The 21,670-nt window shown below is 47.2% G+C and overlaps 1 protein-coding gene across 1 annotated transcript in view; it reads left to right on the top strand.

The window, feature by feature from the left end:
* Positions 1–12,935: 12,935 nt before the first annotated feature.
* The window catches only part of PSMB7 (proteasome 20S subunit beta 7), a 30,004-nt gene continuing 21,269 nt past the window's right edge, over positions 12,936–21,670 (top strand). Inside the window, exons 1-5 of the mRNA XM_083486040.1 lie at positions 12,936–13,080; positions 14,676–14,769; positions 14,916–15,013; positions 15,352–15,492; positions 17,737–17,852. Coding sequence (XP_083342166.1) covers positions 13,007–13,080; positions 14,676–14,769; positions 14,916–15,013; positions 15,352–15,492; positions 17,737–17,852 — 523 coding nt within the window. The 5' untranslated portion in view covers positions 12,936–13,006. The remainder of the gene's footprint in view (positions 13,081–14,675; positions 14,770–14,915; positions 15,014–15,351; positions 15,493–17,736; positions 17,853–21,670) is intronic.

The raw sequence follows: 21,670 nt of genomic DNA, 5'->3' as shown, positions 1-21,670 counted from the left end.
AGTACAGCCACTTCATACATTTGGTCTGTAACCTGATCTGTATGGTCCGAGGGCAGGAGCTCCCAAAACGCAGGCAGTGGTCTCCTGCTCCATTCTGGTGGTCCACGGTGTGCCCATGGATTTGTGGCTGCAGAAGGGAGGTGAAATAAGTTGGAGTTATTAAATATACCAAGAAAAAAGCACACCAAGAACTCAGGCCAATGTAAGTTTCAGTAGTGGGAGTGGCCCCTACTCACAAATCAATAGTAACAAAAACTAATCCATTCAAAAGTATGTATTCTGACAAGGATTACAAACTCAAACAGAGATTACAAACTCAAACTCATAAGGCAATAATTCGTTACAGAATTAGAGATAAGGGTTTATGAGTAAAGATAAGTTCATGTGAGTCCATAGTCAGATTCATTGAGCAGAAGTCAGAAGTCAGTTATGGATCAGAAACCAGGACAGGGCCCTGGATATATTTATACGAGTTCTTCAAACTTACATGACCCCTTAAAAATTAGGTAAGGAACCAAATGTTATATAATACTGTTTTATAATTTATGACTGTTTTATAATTTATGATAATTTAGAATTTAAATGTATTTTCACGTAATGCTTGATACTTCCAGCTGATGAAGGTGGATACATCAAAACAGGACCCTGTTTCTGATCCATAAATGACTTCTGACTTCTGCCCAGTGATTTAAACTAAGACTTTCACGTTGAATCTGACTTGGTGTTCTTTTTTCTTGCAGGCGGGAGACAGCACACGGCCATCGCTCCAAGCATTCATATGGATTTCTCATTTTATTTTCATTCCTCCCTTTCTTTATTCTTTACGCTGTATTTTATGCATTACCATTTAAATTAAGAACATAAAGAAGAGCTTGCTGGATCAGGCCAACAGGATCCTGTTCTCATGGGGGCCAGCCGGATGCAGGGGGTTGGACTAGATGCCCCTCAGGGTCCCTTCCAACTTAAAAAAAATATGAGTCTATGATTCTGTGCCCGAGGGAAACCCAGAAGCAGCATTTTAACACAAGAGCACCTTCCCCTCCTGTGGTTTCCAGGAACTGATGTTCAGAGGCATGAAGCTTCTGGTTCTGGAAGCAGAGAGGAGCCATTCTAGCCAGTGGACACCGATTGTCCTCTCCTCCTCTGTGAATTTGTCTCCTCCTTTTTGAAAGCCTTGCAGGGTGGTGGCCGTCACAGCCTCCTGTGGGAGGGAGTCCCATCATTTAACTCTGCACTGCAGGAAGGACGTCATTTTGCCTGAGGCCTCATCCACACAGAGCCAGTGTGGTGTAGTGGTTAAGAGCGGTGGACTCGTGATCTGGTGAACCGGGTTCGCGTCTCCGCTCCTCCACCTGCAGCTGCTGGGTGACCTTGGGTCAGTCACACTTCTCTGAAGTCTCTCAGCCCCACTCACCTCACAGAGGGTTTGTTGTGGGGGAGGAGAGGAAAGGAGAATGTTAGACACTTTGAGACTCCTTAAAGGGAGTGAAAGGCGGGATATCAAATCCAAACTCTTCTTCATTTGCCCCATGATTCCCAGCCATAGGTCTGTGTGGTTTTAGGGCTGTTGTTTTTTGCTGCTTTCCTCTGGAAAACCAGCTGTTTACTGGTGAAGTGGACCAAATGTCCATCTTCAGAAAACCCAGTGGATGCTTGTTTTGATTCAGTCATTGTCCCAGGGAAAGCGGAGGAACAAAATAAAAATCTCTTGGATCCATGACTCGAGATCCTGGGACAAAAAGCAAGGAGAGGCAGGACTGAGATGTGGAGATATGCTTCAGAGATCCAGACCATGGGGAGCTCCGAAAAATTAATAATTATAAATTTGGACTATAATTTGGTCCTTTTTTACTTTAGTTTTTTAATTTTAATTGGAGTATTATGATTGGATATATTAATTGGATGTTTTTTATTGGAAAATCAATAAAAAATATTTAAAATAATAATAATCTTGGGATTATGTGCTGAAAGCCCCTAGCACTGGGCTGGAGGAGCTGCTGCAATGGGGTCTCAACACCCTAACACTGTGCTTTGCCTGCCAGCTGATTTCCTCTCTCTTGTCTTTGCCCATGAACTGACTGGACCCTGACCTTGGACTGCTCTGACTTCGCCTCCTGGCTGCCTGGCCCCTTTGCTGTGGGCTCTGCTTGCTTGGACCCTGACCTTGGACTGGGCCTGGGTACTGCTGTGATGGCAAGCTCCCTGCTCACTTTGGAGCCTCGGGAGAACAGGATGCTGCCTCCGGCTTGGAGATGCTCCACACCAGCTGTCAGGGTCCGTCCCCCCCGCAAACCTCCTCCCACCCTTGCGGGGCTACAGAAACAGAAGAGATGGCGGACCAAGCAGGAACGTCAGGGCTGACAGCAAAGGGGCTGGGCTAGCTGTATGCAAGTGTACTCCGGGAGGGAGATGTACATGAAAGCACCTGCCTGGATCAGGGCCTGGCAGGGAGGAGGAAGAAGAGGAAGAAGAAAGGTGGACCCGCACCTGCGAACACTTTGAAAAAAAGGAGATGGGCAAAAAAGGAAAAGCTCATCCCCCCAGATCCCACTGAAGCAGAGCTTCTCCCTAGAAGCGAATCCTGGCCCACCTCTTCTGTAGCTGGAACTGTCATCGTGCACTGAAGTGGGGGGGGGGGGGAGAGGTCAGCTTGCCAGGCTCTGCACAGGACGGCTGCACCTTGCTAAGGGTCAGTGCCGATGGGCGCCGGGGAGTACCAAGGCGATCTTCATCTGAGGCACAGGCGCTTTGCTGGAGCCTCTGTAATTAGGTGCAGACATCGGAAGCTCTAAGCCTTTGGGCTAAGCAACTAATTTAGTGGGCAGCCTGCTGTTCCTGCCAAAATGCCAGCTTCCCAGCACTGAATAGCTGAAAGGCACTTGTTAAGCCCATTACGCTCCAGCTGTACTTTTCCACCTGTTCAAAAGACCTAGTTCAGAGGCTACCCCCGTCCACTGCGTGAGTCACCCCAGCCAACCCCAAGTGCACACATCTTAGGAGCACGTGCTGTGTGTGTGTGTGTGTGTGTGTGTGTTGGGGGGAATTGCAGGTCTTAGTTCCCACAATCTATGGCGATGTACACATTAAAAGCGCAGCAAGTTTGTTTCTCTCCGCCACCCCTCGTTTCAAGTTTTTTTTTTTACTTTTCACACACTAGACAAGGGGCAGGTGACGTCTTAACCTGATGCACGTTTTCTGGTCTATTTCCCTATGCCTCCAGCTCCCCCCCCCCCAGCTGTCATTTGCACATGCACAAAGGCTGCCTCAAATGTACACACCTGAGTTTAACTGCAGCTTATGTTTTCAGATTGGAAAGGCACTCTGCATATACTCAAAGACACTGTATTGGTATTGTGAAAGCTAATGCTTTCCCAATATTTTGGACCATCAGCCCCAGCAATGTAAGGCCCTGTCAAATGGGATCAATGAGAGTTGTAACCCATAAAGAAGGCTGATCGCCGAAGAATGGATGCTTTTGAATTCTGGTGATGGAGGAAACTCTTGAGAGTCCCATGGACTGCAAGAAGATCACACCTCTCCATTCTGAAGGAAATCAGCCCTGAGGGCTCACTGGAAGGACAGATCCTGAAGCTGAGGCTCCAAGACTTTGGCCACCTCATGAGAAGAGAAGACTCCCTGGAAAAGACCCTGATGTTGGGAAAGATGGAGGGCACAAGGAGAAGGGGACGACAGAGGACGAGATGGTGGGACAGTGTTCTCGAAGCTACCAGCATGAGTTTGACCAAACTGCGGGAGGCAGTGGAAGACAGGAGTGCCTGGCGTGCTCTGGTCCAGGGAGTCACGAAGAGTCAGACACGACTAAACGACTAAACAACAACAACAATCCACAACCCCCGCAGAGTTCCAGAATGGGGAAGTCTCCATTCAATAGTAGGGGTTGGTTTTTGAGAGTTCTGGTCAAAAGACCTGATAAAGCAGGCTGCAGTGTAGCTACCCTCTGGCTTTCACACCTGCCCCCATGATCCAATGTAATCTCTGCTCAAAACCTCTGTTGGACTCTCCATTGGAGAGGCCAGGGTGTTGGGCATAGAACCTTCTGCCTGCAAAGCAGCTGTTCTGCCACTGAACTGTGACCCCTTCCCAGCCATTTCCACATCCTCATATGAAGAATAGCTGGACTTGAGAAGTTGCAGGTAGACAGAGCTTTACAAGCACACACTCGAGGAGCACAGCAGCAGCTGATGTTTTTAAAATCCAGAAAAAACTTTCACTACTGTTTGCTCCACACTGGATCCCAGCGAACGGACACCCTCTGAGGACCCAACATGCCTCTGGCTCTGTAACATGGACTAACCCTCTCCCTGCTCCCTTGGCTGCCTCTAATAGATTTCTCAGGGAGATTGCAAATTGTTCCCAACTTCAGTTGCGTATGAGGAGTCAAATCCCTACAGGAGGGGGAGGTCAGCGCAGAGGTGCTCAGAGTCCAGCGCCAGATGAGGCTCAGGTTATTCGCATCCCACTCGCTAGAGGTCTAATTCACCCAATTAGAGGCTGGCTCCCTGCTTGCCACATTCCAGCTCAGGGCCATTTGTTTGTAGACCTTCCTCAGGACAAGACTTCAAGTGCGCTCAGCTGAGCAATGCGCCTGGGCCCACATGCAAGATTTATACTCAATTTTCTGCCTGAAGAAGCAACTGTCACTCACGCCAGATCTTTAAAGATTATGCATAACCTGATGAGATGTAGCAGTCAAGGTAGTTTTGCCCAACTTAAACATCTAACTAAGCAGCAGCTGCACACCTGCACTCGTTGCAAACCTGCCGAATCACTCAGGCAATGTGACGGCCACAGCTAGGTGACTGGGCTGCCGTGGCCTTCTGTGTCCGAGGTTTGGGGTTAAGCCTCGGTCTCTCCTTCACCCTCAGTGCCTGGGACAGGCAGGCACCCCAGCTATTCCTGATTTTTGCCACCTAAGGAACAAGAATCAGCAATTTCTCTCCTCACCCTTAGTTCGGTAAACATGAGAAACTCTCCAGATGCCTTAATTGAACACTGGAGAAGTTGCTTGTTAACTGTGTGCATTAAAGAGAGAAGTTGGGCCCAGTCTCATTTTTGCAAGACACCCTGGGGGAGTCCATAAACCCTGTGTTTTGATTTTGGGTATGTGCAGGAGCGTAGGAAGGGGGTGGGCGGTGGGGGTGGCCTGTCCTGGATGTCATCCCTGGGATGTGTGTGACAAAATGCCCCCCTGGGCGGATCGCTGTGCCCCCCCCTCTGGGCGCTGGTCACTGTGCTGATTGCTGCGCCAATGGCCCCCCGGGCAGCTCGCCCCCCCCGGGTGCATAGCACGTGTGCCGCACTGGGTGCCCGAGCAGCTAGCTCCGCCACTGGTTATGTGCGCTGTGATTTGTGCTTTATTTGTGTAACAGTTGGTGTTACATTGTGTGTGTGCGCGCGCACACATGCAAAACCAGTTATTTATTTTGAACTGTCCAGCGAATTTTATGTTATATGGCAGCAGCAGCAGTGGCGGATGTGTTGGGGCTGCCGTTCACCTCTGACCGGCTGAGTCACTGCGGTTACACCAGGATGGAGAAAGGGAGGGGCACAGTGGCTGTGGTGAGGCTGGGGAGGGGGGTTGCAAATGTGCTTGCGAGAGCACCGGATTGGCTCCACTGGCATGTTTCTTCTGCATGAGCCTTGATGCCGCACACCTCCCCCACTCAGTCCCAGCATGCTGCAGCGACTCACCTGCATGAATCTCAGGTGAGCAGCTATTCAGTCTTGCTTCCATAGAGCAGCACACAAATGCCAATCTGTCGTGGATGCTTTAGTTGAGATTGCTGCATTGCAGGGGGTTGGACTAGATGACCCTTGGGGTCCCTTCCAACTTGACAGTCCTACACTTCTATGATTCCAATAAGGTAAACAAACACAACGTTAGGAAGAGGATTTTATTTATTAGATATCTTATCTGCCCTTGACCAGAAGGTTCCATGACAGGTAACCGTAATAAAATGTACTATTCCCCTACCCTATTCCTTAGTAAAATGTTGCTGTTGCTGGTTTTTGTTTTATATTGATTTTAATACATAGGAAAGCTTTACTTTAATATACATCTATAACTTTAGATAGACATTGTGGCGTTTGCCCTCCTATGTGTGAGACATCATACTGGGTTCATAGGGAAAGGGTTAACTAATTGTAAAATGACTAACCAATGGGAACCCAGGGGGCAGAGTTAACTGTGTACAGTGGTACCTCGGGATGCGAACTGGATCCGTTCCGGAGCCCCGTTCACATCCTGAACAGAACGTAAGACGCGACTGCGCATACGCTGGTCGCGTTTCGCCGCTTCTGTGCATGATGTCATTCTGAGCGTCTGCGCATGCGTGAGAGGTGAAACCCAGAAGTAACGCGCTCTGTTACTTCCGGGTTACCGCGGAGCGCAACCTGCAAAATACTTATCCTGAAGCGTATTTATCCCGAGGTATGACTGTATAAGGTTTAAGCGCAGAGGATTTTTTTAGAGAGTTAGAGTGGTTGAGAAGACAGTCTGGAGTTAGACGAGACGGAGAAGACAAGTCTGTGGGTTGGGCTAGTCTGGTGTGAGAGAGAGCGAGAGAATTTGTTAAGAGGAGTCAGCCAAACAGTTGAGATCATCAGTCAGAGAGTATTAGGAAGGTATAGGCTGGTAAAGAAACTAAAGTTAAGAAACTGACAGGAATATTATCTGAGAAACCATAAACTTGTTAATGTTTGTAAAATAAACTTGGTTTTTTTGGTTCACTTTTAACAACTGTCTGGACTCAGTGTTTTACCAGAGAGTAACGGGTTGGAGGCAGCGGGGAAGTGAGCACAGTGGTGGCACAGGGATCAATAGACCGTTAAATGTCCGGGGACCCTGTGTGATCGCCACAGGCATCTTATTAGAGGGCATTTGAAAGATAGATCTGATTGCTTCTATTATTAATGGTTGTTCGGTGATTTGTTGTTTTAATGGATTGTGTTTACTAAAATAAAAATCTGGGGCAGGGGGGGACAATAAGACATACCATTCTAAAACAATTACCACCATAAAACAAGAAAAGTGTAAAAGCAGTTCCACATATAAATCAATTCCATGTATAAAAGCAAAACAAACATTTAAAAATAAGTCCAAATATAAAAGCAATTTAAAATAGTTCCAAAAAAACAGGTCCCCCCCCCCATTTCAGGGAATAATAAGTTCTTTTGGCTCATATCTCTTATAAACATTTGGACCTGATTAAAGTTGTAATAATTAGAAAAGAATGAATGAAAAGATAGGAAGCATGTTTTCCAACAACTAATAACTGCAGTGCTGCAATCTTTAATTTTAAAAGATTTATTAAAACCACATTGCAAAAAGTCTAAGGCTGTGCCTGATCTTCAGATGCTACTCCTAGAAGTTTTTTGTAATTTATTTTTCTTACGGCTAAAGGATCCCCCCTCTTGTGCTCCACAGGAACGTAGGAAGCTCAGTGCATCTCACGCAGTGTTGCCTACATACTGATGGCAACACCTCCAGGATTTCAGACTGGGGTCTCTCCCAGTCTTACCTGTGTATGCCAGGAACTGAACCTGTGACCTTCCACGTGCAAAGCTCTTTTTTTGGGGGGGGGGGCGTTTAGTCATTTAGTTGTGCCCGACTCTTCGTGACCCCATGGACAGAGCACGCCAGGCCCTCCTGTCTTCCACTGCCTCCCGCAGTTTGGTCAGACTCATGCTGGTAGCTTTGAGAACACTGTCCCACCATCTTGTCCTCTGTCGTCCCCTTCGCCTTGTGCCCTCCATCTTTCCCAACATCAGGGTCTTTTCCATGGAGTCTTCTCTTCTCATGAGGTGGCCAAAGTACTGAAGCCTCAGCTTCAGGATCTGTCCTTCCAGTGACCACTCAGGGCTGATTTCCTTCAGAATGGAGAGGTTTGATCTTCTTGCAGTCCATGGGACTCTCAAGAGTCTCCTCCAGCACCAGAAGTTAAAAGCATCCATTCTTCGGTGATCAGCCTTCTTTATGGTCCAGCTCTCACTTCCATACATCACTACTGGGAAAACCATGGCTTTAACTATACCAGGGGTCAGCAACCCGCGGCTCCGGAGCCACATGTGGCTCTTTTACACCTTTGCCGCAGCTCCGGGGCAGATACTAGCGAGGGGAGGAGGCGCATTGTGTGCCCCAACACTCCCCGCTGTTTTAAATGTCACAATGGTTTTGCGGCTCCCATTTTTCCCCCCTTCGGTCCAAGTGGCTGTTTTTGTCTTAAAGGTTGCAGACCCCTGAACTATACTGACCTTTGTTGGCAAGGTGATGTCTCTGCTTTTTAAGATGCTGTCTAGGTTTGTCATTGCTTTTCTCCCAAGAAGCAGGCGCCTTTTAATTTCGTGACTGCAGTCACCATCTGCAGTGATCATGGAGACCAAGAAAGTAAAATCTCTCACTGCCTCCATTTCTTCCCCTTCTATTTGCCAGGAGGTGATGGGACCAGTGGCCATGATCTTCGTTTTTTTGATGTTGAGCTTCAGACCATATTTTGCGCTCTCCTCTTTCACCCTCATTAAAAGGTTCTTTAATTCCTCCTCACTTTCTGCCATCTAAATTGTGTCATCTGCAAATTTGAGGTTGTTGACATTTCTTCTGGCAATCTTAATTCAATCTATGTCAGAATCTTGGATCCCATTTTAAGACTGCCTTTACCTCCAACAATTTGTCACTTTCCTCAGAGCAAGGGGGGGGGGATAAAATAAAAATAAAGACCTGTACCTATTAAACAGTTGGCAAAGCACATCATTCTCAACTGTCTTCATCACAAGTTGCCCCTTTCCCAAAATCTCTGGAGGATCTTTTTCTCTGCCTGTATTCCAGTTGGGTTAAAGAATCAAAGCTTCTCCCTTCTGGACCACCAACAGCACCTGAAATTCAGCAGATGGTGAACCGGATGAGCAATTGCAAATGTGCCAAAGTTAATTACTTAAAAGTCTCTAGGGCTGATCGTGGCAAAAACCTTTTGCACTTGTGTAGCTCCTGAGAATGCGTACAGCTGCACAGGCTTCAATTATAGCAACGGCGCAGGCTAAGAAATGAGCACAGACGGGAAGAGACAGAAGGAATAACAAAACGACACAAACCACGTGTGCAAGGAGTGTAACAAGGGTGGGCCGTTGCCCCTGGCACTTCTGCAATTTGGGTGAAAAGACAGGGAAGGGGGTAACCTAAGGAGTATTGACCCAGACCCTCGGAAGCTGGCAATGACCTGTAATGGACATGACTTCCCACAGTCAAGACGAGCGGGGGGGGGGGCAGTCAGTCAGAAGAGGAAGAAAGAGACTTGTCTTTTTCTCAGCTAGTTGAAGGCAATGGGCTAAAAAACTCCAAAAAAGACTCTGAGGTTAATGACTGTGTATAATAAATCTTCTTGAAAATACAACCACTGCTTGTTAATTACCTAAGACGGCTGCCTGCCAGTTCCTGACACTACCTGTTAAAGCAATTGGACTCCATAGCGAAAGGATGGCCACCCTGCCTACGGGCAGTAGCAGCCAATGGTGGGGTTGGTGAGTTTAAGAAAGGATGAAAACATGTCCCTGTTATATACACCCAGAAAGTATTGAGCACCCTGCTTGTGGTTAACGCTTAGCTGGAATGGAATATTCAACGCAGCAAGAGAGAAATTAAAATAATAATTTATTTATCAGACAAATAAGTGAGAGACACAGTGGTATATGGATACCAAAGCTCTGCCCACTCCAGCCCTGATGGCCAGCACTTATATTTCCTCAGCGCAGCCCCCTTGCTCCTCCTTTGGCTGCCTCTGTCCAATCAGCCTGGTTGAAATTCCTATTGGCTGTTTGCTAGAACCAATCATAAAAGATACACCCATTTCCTATTACCTTTTATGGGAGACAAAGAGCTATATTTCCTTCTATCCATAAATGGCAGACAAGTAGCCGTATATCTTACATTTGCCTCGACAAGGCACCTTAATTACCAGATCACCTTTTGCCCTATTGCCCCTTCACTCCAAAACAGATGGCTAAAACAGATGGCTCATGGTTTTAAATTTTATCTTAAACAGAGATCTTGGGTTCACCTTCTCACACACCATCAATGAAATAAGAATCTAACATAAGAATCTAACATTTCTTATTTTCTAAATCCTTTGCATAATTACATTTAGCCAATAAATTTCATACATTAACATAGCTTTTTAGAAGAAAAGGAACTTAGTAAAAACAGCTTCAAAACAGCTTCAAACCTCTTCAATTTACAACTCCCTTTCCCAGCCAGCTGCTGTTCCTATTAGCTCTTGCCCTTTAACCTTAGGAAGATGTGGCTCAAGTCTGATGGGAGGCACCTAGTATTATTTTCTGTTAAACAATAAATTTTACTATTTACCAACTCTTAATTAGTGTTTTTGCAGCTTGATTGTATTCTGTAATATGTATGGTCAGTATGACCTTTGCTCCCAGCCTGTAATTTCCTTTTACAACTTTGAGAAACGTGTCTCCTGCTACTGCTATAAATTAGGGGGGCCCTGTTCAAGAGGATAAACAACTGCCAGAGTACTCAGCCAGCTGCTTTATGCCAGGCATGAAACATACAAGCATTTGCAAATACCGTATTTTTTGCACCATAACACTCACTTTTTTCCTCCTAGAAAGTAAGGGGAAATGTCTGTGCGTGTTATGGAGGAAATGCCTACGGGTTGCATGCCTACGGATTTTCCTCCTCTAAAAACTACGTGCGTGTTAAGGTCGAGTGCGTGTTATAGAGCAAAAAATACAGTATATCTTTAAGCTCATTTTAAAATACAGGTCTTGATCAGATGCCTCAGTATTAAGGGAGATCAATGACACCAATTGCTGGGTGGGACAACACGCAGTGACACACACTGCTTAAGGACTTCCTTACATAGCACTCCTGCTAAGCCTAACTGAGCTCAACTCCACAAGAGTCCCATTATCTTGTCCCCAAATTACATCCACATTTCCCAGCCAAAAGCACCTATAATTGGATTGCAGACTGAAATTAACTCACTGGGGGAAATGGCATTAGACCCCCCCCCCTCCCTTGGCCCGGGAGGGAGGCCTCTGCACCCTATATTAACCAGTCCTGCATTTATTATGTAAACCAGAGTGGTATCTGTAACCCTGATAATTGCTATTGTATTGGAACTTGGGTGTATTTCCTTTCCTTTCCTTAATCAATGCTGTTCTAGGTTTGCTCCCCAGCATCCTCAGTTGTCACCAATGCCATTTATCTTTTAGAACTGTGGTACCATTGAAGGAATGGTGAGACCATCTGTTGAGAGATGTGGGTGGCGCTGTGGGTTAAAGCACAGAGCCTAGGACTTGCCGATCAGAAGGTCGGCAGTTCGAATCCCCCCAACGGGGTGAGCTCCCGTTGCTCGGTCCCTGCTCCTGCCAACCTAGCAGTTTGAAAGCATGTCAAAGTGCAAGTAGATAAATAGGTACCACTCCGGCGGGAAGGTAAACGGCATTTCTGTGCGCTGCTCTGGTTCGCCAGAAGCGGCTTAGTCATGCTGGCCACGTGACCCGGAAGCTGTACACTGGCTCCCTCGGCCAATAAAGCGAGATGAGCGCCGCAACCCCAGAGTCGGCCATGACTGGACCTAATGGTCAGGGGTCCCTTTACCTTTACAACAAAAAATGAATAATGAAGTTGCTGGGTGGGAAACCCAGCCACCTCATTATGTACTATTCATGAAATTTTGACGCCACCCTTCCTTTGAGTGTCACAGTGTGGTTTGCAGTGTGAGGGAGGCGGGAGAGGACATTCCTTGCCAAAGACCCCGAGGGACAGGGACGTCTTTGCCATCGGGCGCAGTGGTGCGGCGAGCCAGGGCGCCAAGCAGTGGAGGGCGTCAGGTGGAGGGTCTGGGGAGGGTAAGCGAGGCGGAGTGGGGGCTTGGTGCCTGCGCGCCTCCAACACTCGTTGGAGGCGGGAGGCTCCAGATGCTTTCCCACAGTCCGGAGCTCTCTCTGCTCTCCGCGACACACCACCTCCTTGGCTGCATGGTGTGCGCATGCATCCCAGGCTTTGCACATAACAAACGTGACTCTACCACTGCTCCCCACACTTGAGCAGGCCCAGACAGAGGGGGGGGGCATATGGGCCACTTGGCCTGGGCCTCTGATTCCAAAGGGGGCCTCAGTCAGCATATTCACAATGGCAGGGGATGCACTGGGGCAAATGCGGAGGCGCAAAGGCGGTGGCGGTGGAGGGCGGATTCCCTGGGGCCATGGCTGGCAGTCTTTCTTTCGATCAACAATGGCTCAAGAACGCCTAAATGGTTTAGCCATAGCTGTCAACCTTCCCCTTTTTTGGCGGGAAATTCCCTTATCCCTTTGCTGCTTCCCACTGCTATCCCGGATTGTTAGCTATCCCGTAGACTGTCCCCGGGACGGGTGAGGCAGCTGGTCCCTTATTTTCAAATCTGAAAGTTGACAGCTGTGTGTTTAGCAGTGAACCATGATAAGGCAAAGTTGCTTGATTTTTCCTGCGCAATTCCAGAATTGTCAGAAAAGAAAGCTAGGAAAGCATTTTAAAATGGAAATACTTAATCCTTTCCCCTATGTATTTTTTAAAAGCACTATTGTATATCTATATTTTCCATTTTTTCTTTATATGCAGATACGGTTCAAGCCTTGAAATAAAATTATTTGTCAGCATAACTTTTGTGAAAATTATTTACATGCTTATTTGCAAGACTTCAGTTATCCCCAGGAATCCCCATCGAAATCCCCGCGCGGGGTTTCAAATGAGAGAGAGAGACCTTTTTATTTTGGTGGGGTGTGTGGTTTAAACGTGACGAAGGAACGAGGCCTTTCAAGCGCCTTTCCCTCAGCGCTGAGGCGCCTCCGCCTCCCTCAGGTTTTGGCGGGAAAGGGGCGGGGCCCCGCGCGTGACGCAGCCGCAGAAGCCCCGCCTCCTCCCTCCCTCCCTCCCTCCCTCCGAGTCCGCTTCCGCTTCCGCCTGAGGGGAAACCGATCCATCCCGAGCAAGATGGCGTCGCTCTCCGTCTTGCAGGCCTCGCCGGCCGGCGCTGCCGGAGGATTCAGCTTCCACAACTGCGCCAGGTCAGTGGCGGCCCCGGGGGGGGGCGGGGGAGGAGGCGGCGGCGGCAGGACGGGGGGGGGCGGAGGGGGGAGAGCGGCGTCGCGGGCGCCGGAAGGGAGCCGGGCGGGCGGTGACTCAGGAGGCTCCGAGGCCTAGCGAGGCCCTGGCGCGGGGGGGGGGGAGGGAGGGAAGGGGCTCCTCTGAAGTAACAACAAAGCAACAACAATGGTAATAAGTAGCGCGCGCGCCGGCGCTGCTGCGGTTTCCCCGTGGATCTTCCTTCGCGGCCTTGGGATTCGCCCGAGCGCTGGAGACGCCTTGGGATCCGCGGGCGCTGCGGTCTTTCCGGGGGCGAGGGGGGGGGGCGGGAGGAGCCCCCCTGGGAAGTGGCTGAGCGAGGCCGCCCATGGGGTGAGGGGCCCTTGCCTCTCCCCGCCCTTGATCTCAGAGAGAGAAGGAAGGGCTGTCGCTTCGTCACTGTCAACCTCTGGGAAAGCTGAAACCTGAGGGTTTCTTATCCACGCGTGGATTTCTTTTCTCCTCAGTAACTAGGCAGCTGGCGGAGGGTGGAAATAGCGCTCAGGTTCTTTGCTGGGGGGCGGGGAGAAGGGAATTATTATTATTATTATTATTATCATTATCATTATCATTATTATTATTATTCATACCCCGCCCTCCCCAGCCAAAACTGGGCTCAGAGCGGCTAACATCAAATGTATGACACATTAACATAAAATCAGACAATCAGTTAAAATACATCCTAAACTCCCAAGATCAGCATAAAATCCAATCAAATGGCAGCCCGCAGATTAGGATTGGGGACCTTAAATGCTGACCAGGCCCAACTGTTTGTGCTGAACTTATTGGGAGGCCACTTTCATGCAAGTTCTTATGAAAGGGGATGGGGAGTCAGACTGAACCCCGACCAAAGGCCAGGCGGAGCAGCTCCCGTCTTGCAGGCCCTGCAGAAAGATGTCAAATCTACCTTTTTATCATGCTGGGCGGCTCACGCAGCGGCTCTCCACCTGTGGGTCCCCAGATGTTGTTGGACTACAACTCCCATGAGCTCTGGCCTCGCTAGCTAGGGGTGATGGGAGTTGTAGTTCAACAACATCTGGGGACCCACAGGTGGAGAAAGGCTGGCTTAGAGCTTGGTGCTGATAATCCAAGGGAAAACACACTAGGGTGGGTGGAGCACACAAAAGTGATCCAGTGTCGTAGCAAACAGGTAGTCCAGCCCCTGGGCAGGCTTACTTAGTAAGGGTTGATTTCATTCTAGCAGGACCTGCTTATACTCTTTAAATTCTAAGAATAAAAATTTTAAATGCATGACCAGTGTCCGGGGTGTGTGTCCTATAATGAACTATTCAGGGGGCCAGATTCAGGGAGCGATGGGGGTAGGTTGTTACCTTCCTGGCAGGGCTGTCTTTCTTTCATTAAATGGGGAGGAGTGGGGTGTTGGTGGGCTTGGTGCTTGCATTGGTTCCTTTTGCTGCATTCACTTCTTTCTCATCCTCTGGCAATTAGCATAGCCAGGATCTCCTTACACTATTTATGGAGAAGACTTTAATTTTTAGCACCAGTGCCTCGTTTTCATGATTACCTCCTGTTGTAGGAATTCTCACCTTGAAGCGGAGGGGACCAAGAAGGGCCTGCGTCTCCCCACAGCCCGCAAGACTGGCACCACCATCGCTGGGGTAGTGTTTAAGGTGAGGCCCAATGCTTGTTACAGTAAAACCAGCTCTTTCAGTGTTCGTCCTATGCATATCAGAAGCAAGTCCCACTAAGCTTAGTGACACTTGCTTCCAGGATATAGGATTGGATATAGGATTGCCATCTCCCTTTCTTTCTCTAGGATGGGGTAGTACTTGGAGCAGATACAAGAGCCACTGAAGGGATGGTTGTTGCTGACAAGAACTGTTCAAAAATACACTATATCTCTCCAAACATTTAGTAAGTATACCTTTTTCTAGGCCTGCTCATGACCACAGATTTTCTGGAAGTGGGAAGTTGCAAAGTATTTGTTTCTAATGGAGGGAACCAGTGAAAAGTAGGAAGAAAAAACATGGGTATTTAATTGTTGATGTTTCACAAAAGGATTTCTCTGTCCTCTCCTGAAAATGACCAGCTGCTTTAATGGACTAAGCCTGTCTAGTTAGCTCTTGATTCCTATAGAGTGGCAAATGTGTTCCGGGGGTTTGTGGGGCGGCTGCCAACCAAGTGTGGCCATGGCTTCTAGATAATTATTCGGAAGCTGCTTGTTTACTAAATGAAGTAAAATACGTTTGCAGTTGTTGCGGGGCTGGAACGGCTGCAGACACAGAAATGACAACTCAGTTGATCTCTTCTAACATGGAACTCCACTCGCTCTCAACTGGACGGCTTCCAAGGGTGGTCACAGCCAACCGGATGCTCAAGCAGATGCTCTTCAGGTGACTGGCTTGTGGGCTGAGCAGTGCTGTTGCCACTCTTTGCCTCCTCCCCTTTCTCCCTTCATTCAATTAAGCAGTATACAGACACATGTAGTTGGGAAAGTTCAGCAGTTGAGTGGCATGTTCTAAAATATGTGTGTGTTAAAACAATTTTGCAAGCAGAAGCCTTCAGGGGCAGCATTTAAAAATGGAAATTTTTGTGTTTGTCATCAGCATTCAAAATTAACCAGTCTCCCATCTCTTTTTCGACTCAGTAGCGCCACCTAGCAACCAAAATGAGATTTCCAGCTATGTATTTGTGACCAAGATCTCTGGCTGCGCAGGAGAGCCAAGGGCAGTGTCCTAGGACTGAAGCGTTCCCTTTCTGCTTGCTCCCCAGGGAACTATTTGATGGGCTAATGGAATGTCTCCCAGGGGCCCAAAGCAGCCTTAATTGTGGTTCTTTCTTGCTGCTGTTTTTGTTACCACCCCGAAATGCAAGTGTTTAAATACCTCCCATCTAGCTGTGGCTGCCGGGCCACTGCACACTTCTGCACAACGTCTGCAACGAGCTGCTGACCATGGGAAAGAGAGCATGACCCCCATCACATGGTGGGAGAGAGGAGGGTGGGTGGACGGACTGGTGGGAGGGAGGCAGGATTATGCAGATATGAGATCTCCAGGGCAGAGTCTCTTCCAAGGCTGCTAGGGGAGGGGATGAACTGGAAAGGACCCCTCACTGCAAAAAGAAGAGAGAGAACAAACCAGAAGCTGCAGTGTGCCTCATTGCATGGCCCCTTCCTCTGCACCACAGCTGCATGCAGGCTTTGTGTGGCATCTCGGTGCCCTGTGTGGAGGGAGGGAGTCGGGAGGACTACCCCCTCACCCCAAGCTGTCCAGCCTCACTTCCTCCTGCCCTTTGCTTCCATGCCCTTCCTGCCCAAAGCTTTCATCCTGCTCACCTCCAGAGCATCCTACCAAGGGGGGCAGAAAAACTGCAGCGGAGAGGGAGGGAAGGAAAGGCCGAGCATGTGCCCCTTTGCTGTGTGGGTGGCTGCTTGCTGGGGATGGGTGGCTGGCTTGTGTGAGGGATGCCGCCTATCCGCTGGCCTAGCAGAACGGGCAGGCAGGAAGCAGCCCTTTACTGCAAAGTACAGTGGTGCCTTGCAAGACGAAATTAATTCGTTCCGCGAGTTTTTTCGTCTAACAAATTTTTCGTCTTGCGAAGCACGGTGTCAGAAAAGTTTTGGGAAAGCTTCAAAAATCACCAAAAACCTCAAAAAAGGCTACCACACCGCGTTCTATGAGTTGCTCCTCGAAGTCAAGTCGCAACTGTATTAATGGTGTTAAGAAAAAGGAAACAAACTTGCAAGACGTTTTCGTCTTGCGAAGCAAGCCCATAGGGAAATTCGTCTTGCGAAGCAGCTCAAAAACCGCAAAACCCTTTCGTCTAGCGAGTTTTCCGTCTTGCGGGGCACCACTGTAAAGCCTTTTATACTGCAGAGTAAAGGGCTGCTTCCTGCCTGCTGAATCTGCAAGGCCAGAGAGATGCTGCTCTGTGAGCCTGCCTCCACCCGCCAACTCCATGTGTCTACGCCTTTCTGGCTGGGACTCTCTGTCCTGCAAGCCAGAGACTTTGGGCAATGCACAGCTGACAGGTGGGCAGACAGGCAACACTTCCTCCTCACCCCTCTCTCTTTGGAAAAGCTTCAAGTCCCTGTGAATCAAACCAGTGGTGAAGGCTGCTGGGTGTGTGGCCACCATGTTTCCTCTTTGCTCAACTTCTGTTTGGGCAGCATAAGCTGGGCGGGTGGGGGAGGGGTGCAGGTTTTGGGGCAGCTACTTTTTACTCCCTGGGAAGCCCATCTGTTTCACAAGAGGAGTCTTGGCTTTTCATCACTCTTAAGCAACCCCCTTGTTTTCCCGATCCCTTTTATGGGTTTAAATAGTTTCTGCTAGGAAGGGTGAGGGGAGAGAGAGAAAACTCTGCACAGAACTGCGTGGCTTGCCCTGCTCCTGCCCTGCTTTGGCAAGGTGGCTGTGGTTGTGCTCCTTTGGGGCTGCGCTGCTTGCAGATCCCCTGGCTCACGCAGGCACACAGTCTTTCCCTCCCATGAAAAGGCACCTAGGCATTCTTGTAATGCCTGGAATGCAGGTTTAAGGTGTCATTAGGCTCCTAGCTTTTATATCCCGGTTTCTAACACTGTTTGGAATGCATTTCTGGTGTTCACACACTCGTATGCTAAACACATTCATGTCTTCCAGGTATCAAGGTTACATTGGCGCAGCCCTGGTTCTGGGTGGGGTGGATGTCACTGGAGCCCATCTTTACAGCATCTATCCTCATGGATCTACTGACAAATTGCCTTATGTCACAATGGGTGAGTCTTTCCCTGTTACAATTTAGGTAACTGCACTGCCCACTAGTGGAAATCTGTCGTAATTAGTTTTTCTTTCCTCATCTTTACTTGTGTGTGTGTGATTCTGAAATGTCGTTAGCGTTGTAGAATGTGAAAGTAAAACAGGGATCTCATACTTTGTGTGATCCTATCTCTTGATGCCTAATAATAATACTTTAAATCATTGGCAAATTGTAAATGGCTGTGTGGGGAGATGGGAAATACAGCTTGTGCAAATTTGCCAGAGACTCCCAGAGTGTAGCTTCAGTGCTGAATGGCAAATGTTTTGCTAAATAGAATCCCAAGACAGTGGTTCTTCATCAGAACATTAAAGCAAACACACACAAAGTTTCTGAAATGCCATCAGAACCTCTAGAGAAATTACACTGTAAGGATGATTTCAGATTTCTTAAAGCAGCCCTGTAGCTTATATAGGGGTTGTCAGCAGCAAAAATAATGTTAGCTGGCTGAAAATACAGATGTGTAGCACTTGTCAGTGGAGAGTGCGAGAGCTTCTAATTTAATGTTTTGCTCTTGAAATGGATGCAGTAGTTAATAGGCAAATGCTACTATGGATGTTTGGCTCGCATAGATTCAATTTCACTTTGTTCGAATGCTTTGCCTGCTTATATGTACAAAAACAACAACACCACCTCTGTGTTTACTAGGGTCCATCATTTTTCTTAAATTACTTGAAGAAATGATGTGTGTGCGCACGCACGCATGCACACACACACAAATCACAGAAGCATCTCTACTACAGATAGCCCTAGTTAGATTATGGAAGAGGCGTCCTCAAAAATTACTGCATCTGTATGGTTTATTTTGATGTTCTTTCATGCCAGTGTTTGGGAAAATTGGAGTCCTGGGCATAGAGAAGCAGAGTTGTACAAAATGCTTAGAACACCAGAGTGTAGCTTTTTTACACCAATAGATGGTGCCATGGTACCCTACAAAGTAGTAAATTATTTATTCTGTGCATGAAATCTATTTTTGAAAGAATGCTATTATAGGATTTATGATGTAATATTCTATTCAGACCCTTATATGAATTAACATAAAATATGAAATTGGATTAATATTTATAAATGTGCCCTGAAACTTATAAATTATTAAACTGCTGAACAATAAATTACCTTGCTGCATTTGTATAGTGAATGATTAGTGACCCAAAACTGCAGGATTCATGTCTGCCTTGCACCAGGAATCCTTTGACCCTGTTTCGTTTGAAGCTATAGAGCATGGCTATCCTATGAATATTGTTCACTGAACCCAGGGAAAGAAATCTGACTGGTAAGGACTGCTGTCATTAAATGGGAATAGGCTTCTAAGCCTATGAAGCCTGACAGTATTAATCTGTCTGTTTTATCTACCATACTGCTATTCCTTTAAAAAGAGAAGAAGAAGGAGGTTGCAATTCCAGCATGTTTAAAAGCAAACCACACTGAACTCCACAGCACTTGTTTCCAAGTAAACGTGCTTAGGGTTGGGCTACCTGACAATGCTTCATTACGGGGTATATTGTGCAAATCTCTGGTCTGGTGAATATCATACAGTATGGACAACTTCAGTCTACTGTTTAAATAATTTGTCCAAATGTAGGGGCCATGTTTTAGATGTGATACTGCAGACTGAGAGTCTGAAGAATGAATTTCTTGCTCCAGTGTGCAGCATACCTAAGGCTTAGGGATTACAATCTTGAAATGATCATAAAACCAGACATCAAAATTCGTGCCCTCAAGCTCTGTTCTTGGGATGGATATCTGGCACAGACATGAATGTCTTGCAGTGCCTTTACATTGACACAACCCAGTTTTGGCCTCTTCTGGAAAGAAAGGAGCGCATCCTTTTGATGGGCAGATGTGATGCAATATGAACACAGTTTGTGTTTTTAGTACTCCTGTGAAGGCTGACTGATCTCTTATGTGCCAAAATATTATCATGATTTTTAAACTCAACATTTTGACAAGCTCCACACTTAGGTTGGTGGCAGAGAATACATATTTAAGCCAGAAGGACTTAGCTATCACAGCAGAATAGCAAATACTCAGACCTGCTCATATTTGATCAGATGTTAGGCACACACAAGGCAGCAGAATTACTATTCCACGATTCCTCCATGTATCTACAAACTGAATGCTAATTTCCCCATACCTTTCTCTTGTTGTTTTAAGCAATATTTTACATGTGTGTGCGTGTGAGGCCTCTGTATTGTAGCTCAAAACAGGCAAAGAATAGAAATCCCGCATTTTGTGCCTAAATAAGAGACCAGTGTCGTTCCTTAGAAGGAGTTTAAAACATACTCAGTGCTTACTCAGGAGTGAAAACATCAAATTAAAGTGTTTATGCTGACAAAGGACAAATGCGGATTTCAGCAAACGATGCAAGATTGTCTGATTGCTGGCTTGTCTAGAAAAGCTTCTGGCCATGGCTATATAATGAAATGCATGCATACAATTAAAGGGCTTGAAGTCTGTACTTCAGACTTGGGAAGCAGCAAGATGCATTCTGGTGGTCTCTTGTGGCTGAGGCTGATCTCTTGGCACCAGTATTGTTTCATATTCATAAATCAGCTCTTCATGCATTGGCAATGTCTGTCTGCAGCACAGGCAATGCCACCAAGAGACCAGGCCTCTCAGCCAGGAACCAGAGTGAAAAATGATGCCGATCGATGGGTCTGTGGAGAGCACTGGATATCTACCTAGGAGGAGCAGCAAATTGAATAACAATGAGCGCTTGTGAATAAGTGCGCTGTCAGGGACTGTTGACACTGATGGATTAGAGAAATCTAAATGTTACTCTCTTCACAGTGCATTTGTTTGCCAGTGTGGCAGGCAGAGGCAGCAGCAAACAGGTTCTTGAATGCTGGAAGATGCAGAAGGCTATTTAGTAAAAGAAAGCACTCTTCGCTGAGTGTTTGACGTTCAGAAGGCTGCTAGCTGCAGTGTGCAAATGGACAAGTCCAATATCTGTTATATATGGGACAGCAAGGTCATTTTAAAACACAAAAAGTATCTCTAGGTCATCAGATGTATGAAGAGGAATGCTGTGACTCTGTAATGTAACTGTAAAGACAACATTCAGATATTATTATTATTATTATTATTATTATTTATATATCACCCTATACATGGAGATCTCAGGGTGGTTTACAGAAAAGAGGACAGTTCACAGAAAATATTCCCTTTCTTGTTATTCTTTCTGCGTCTAATAAAAAAAATCATTTGAGATTGGTGTAGAGCTTATTTCTAGGCTGTTTTTAATTTAAATGCAGGTAGCACTGAGAAACTTATGTGCCCTGCTCAGTTTATTTTAAAATATTTTTAAAACCACCCTTTATCAGTTAAGATATCCAGATGATGTGCAGAATAAGACCCAAAGTGGCCGTATAACCACAAAAGCCCCACGTAGAAAATACAGCCTAAACAACTTTACAAGGCAGCAAAATATAATAGGGGGACGACACACGCAAAGCAGCTCAAGCAAGCAGGGAAGTTTTGAATTGGCCCTGTGAAAGATGACAGAGTTGGTGCCTATGAAATTCTGTGGGAATGTTCCACCATTGAAATGCCCCGACAAGAGGCACGTTCCTTCTTGCGGCATGTTCAATAAGAGCCTGGCCCACAGCAGGTTGTAACATGGTTGTAGGCTGGTGTAGGGGCAGGTGCTGCATCAGGCATTTAAGAGTGTGCTCTCGATGCAGGCGCAGACTGCCTTGTGACCAGCGTTGTGCAGTTCTCTTCAGTATTGGGGGGGGCACATGGCATCCAGAGAGCTTCGTCTAGTTCTGTCCCCAGATG

This window comes from Podarcis liolepis (assembly GCF_965112155.1).
Source record: "Podarcis liolepis genome assembly, chromosome: Z".
In the NCBI taxonomy this organism is placed as follows: Eukaryota; Metazoa; Chordata; class Lepidosauria; order Squamata; family Lacertidae; genus Podarcis; species Podarcis liolepis.
The sequence above is the reverse complement of the archived record's forward strand: the minus strand, read 5'-3'. Positions and strand labels throughout refer to the sequence as shown.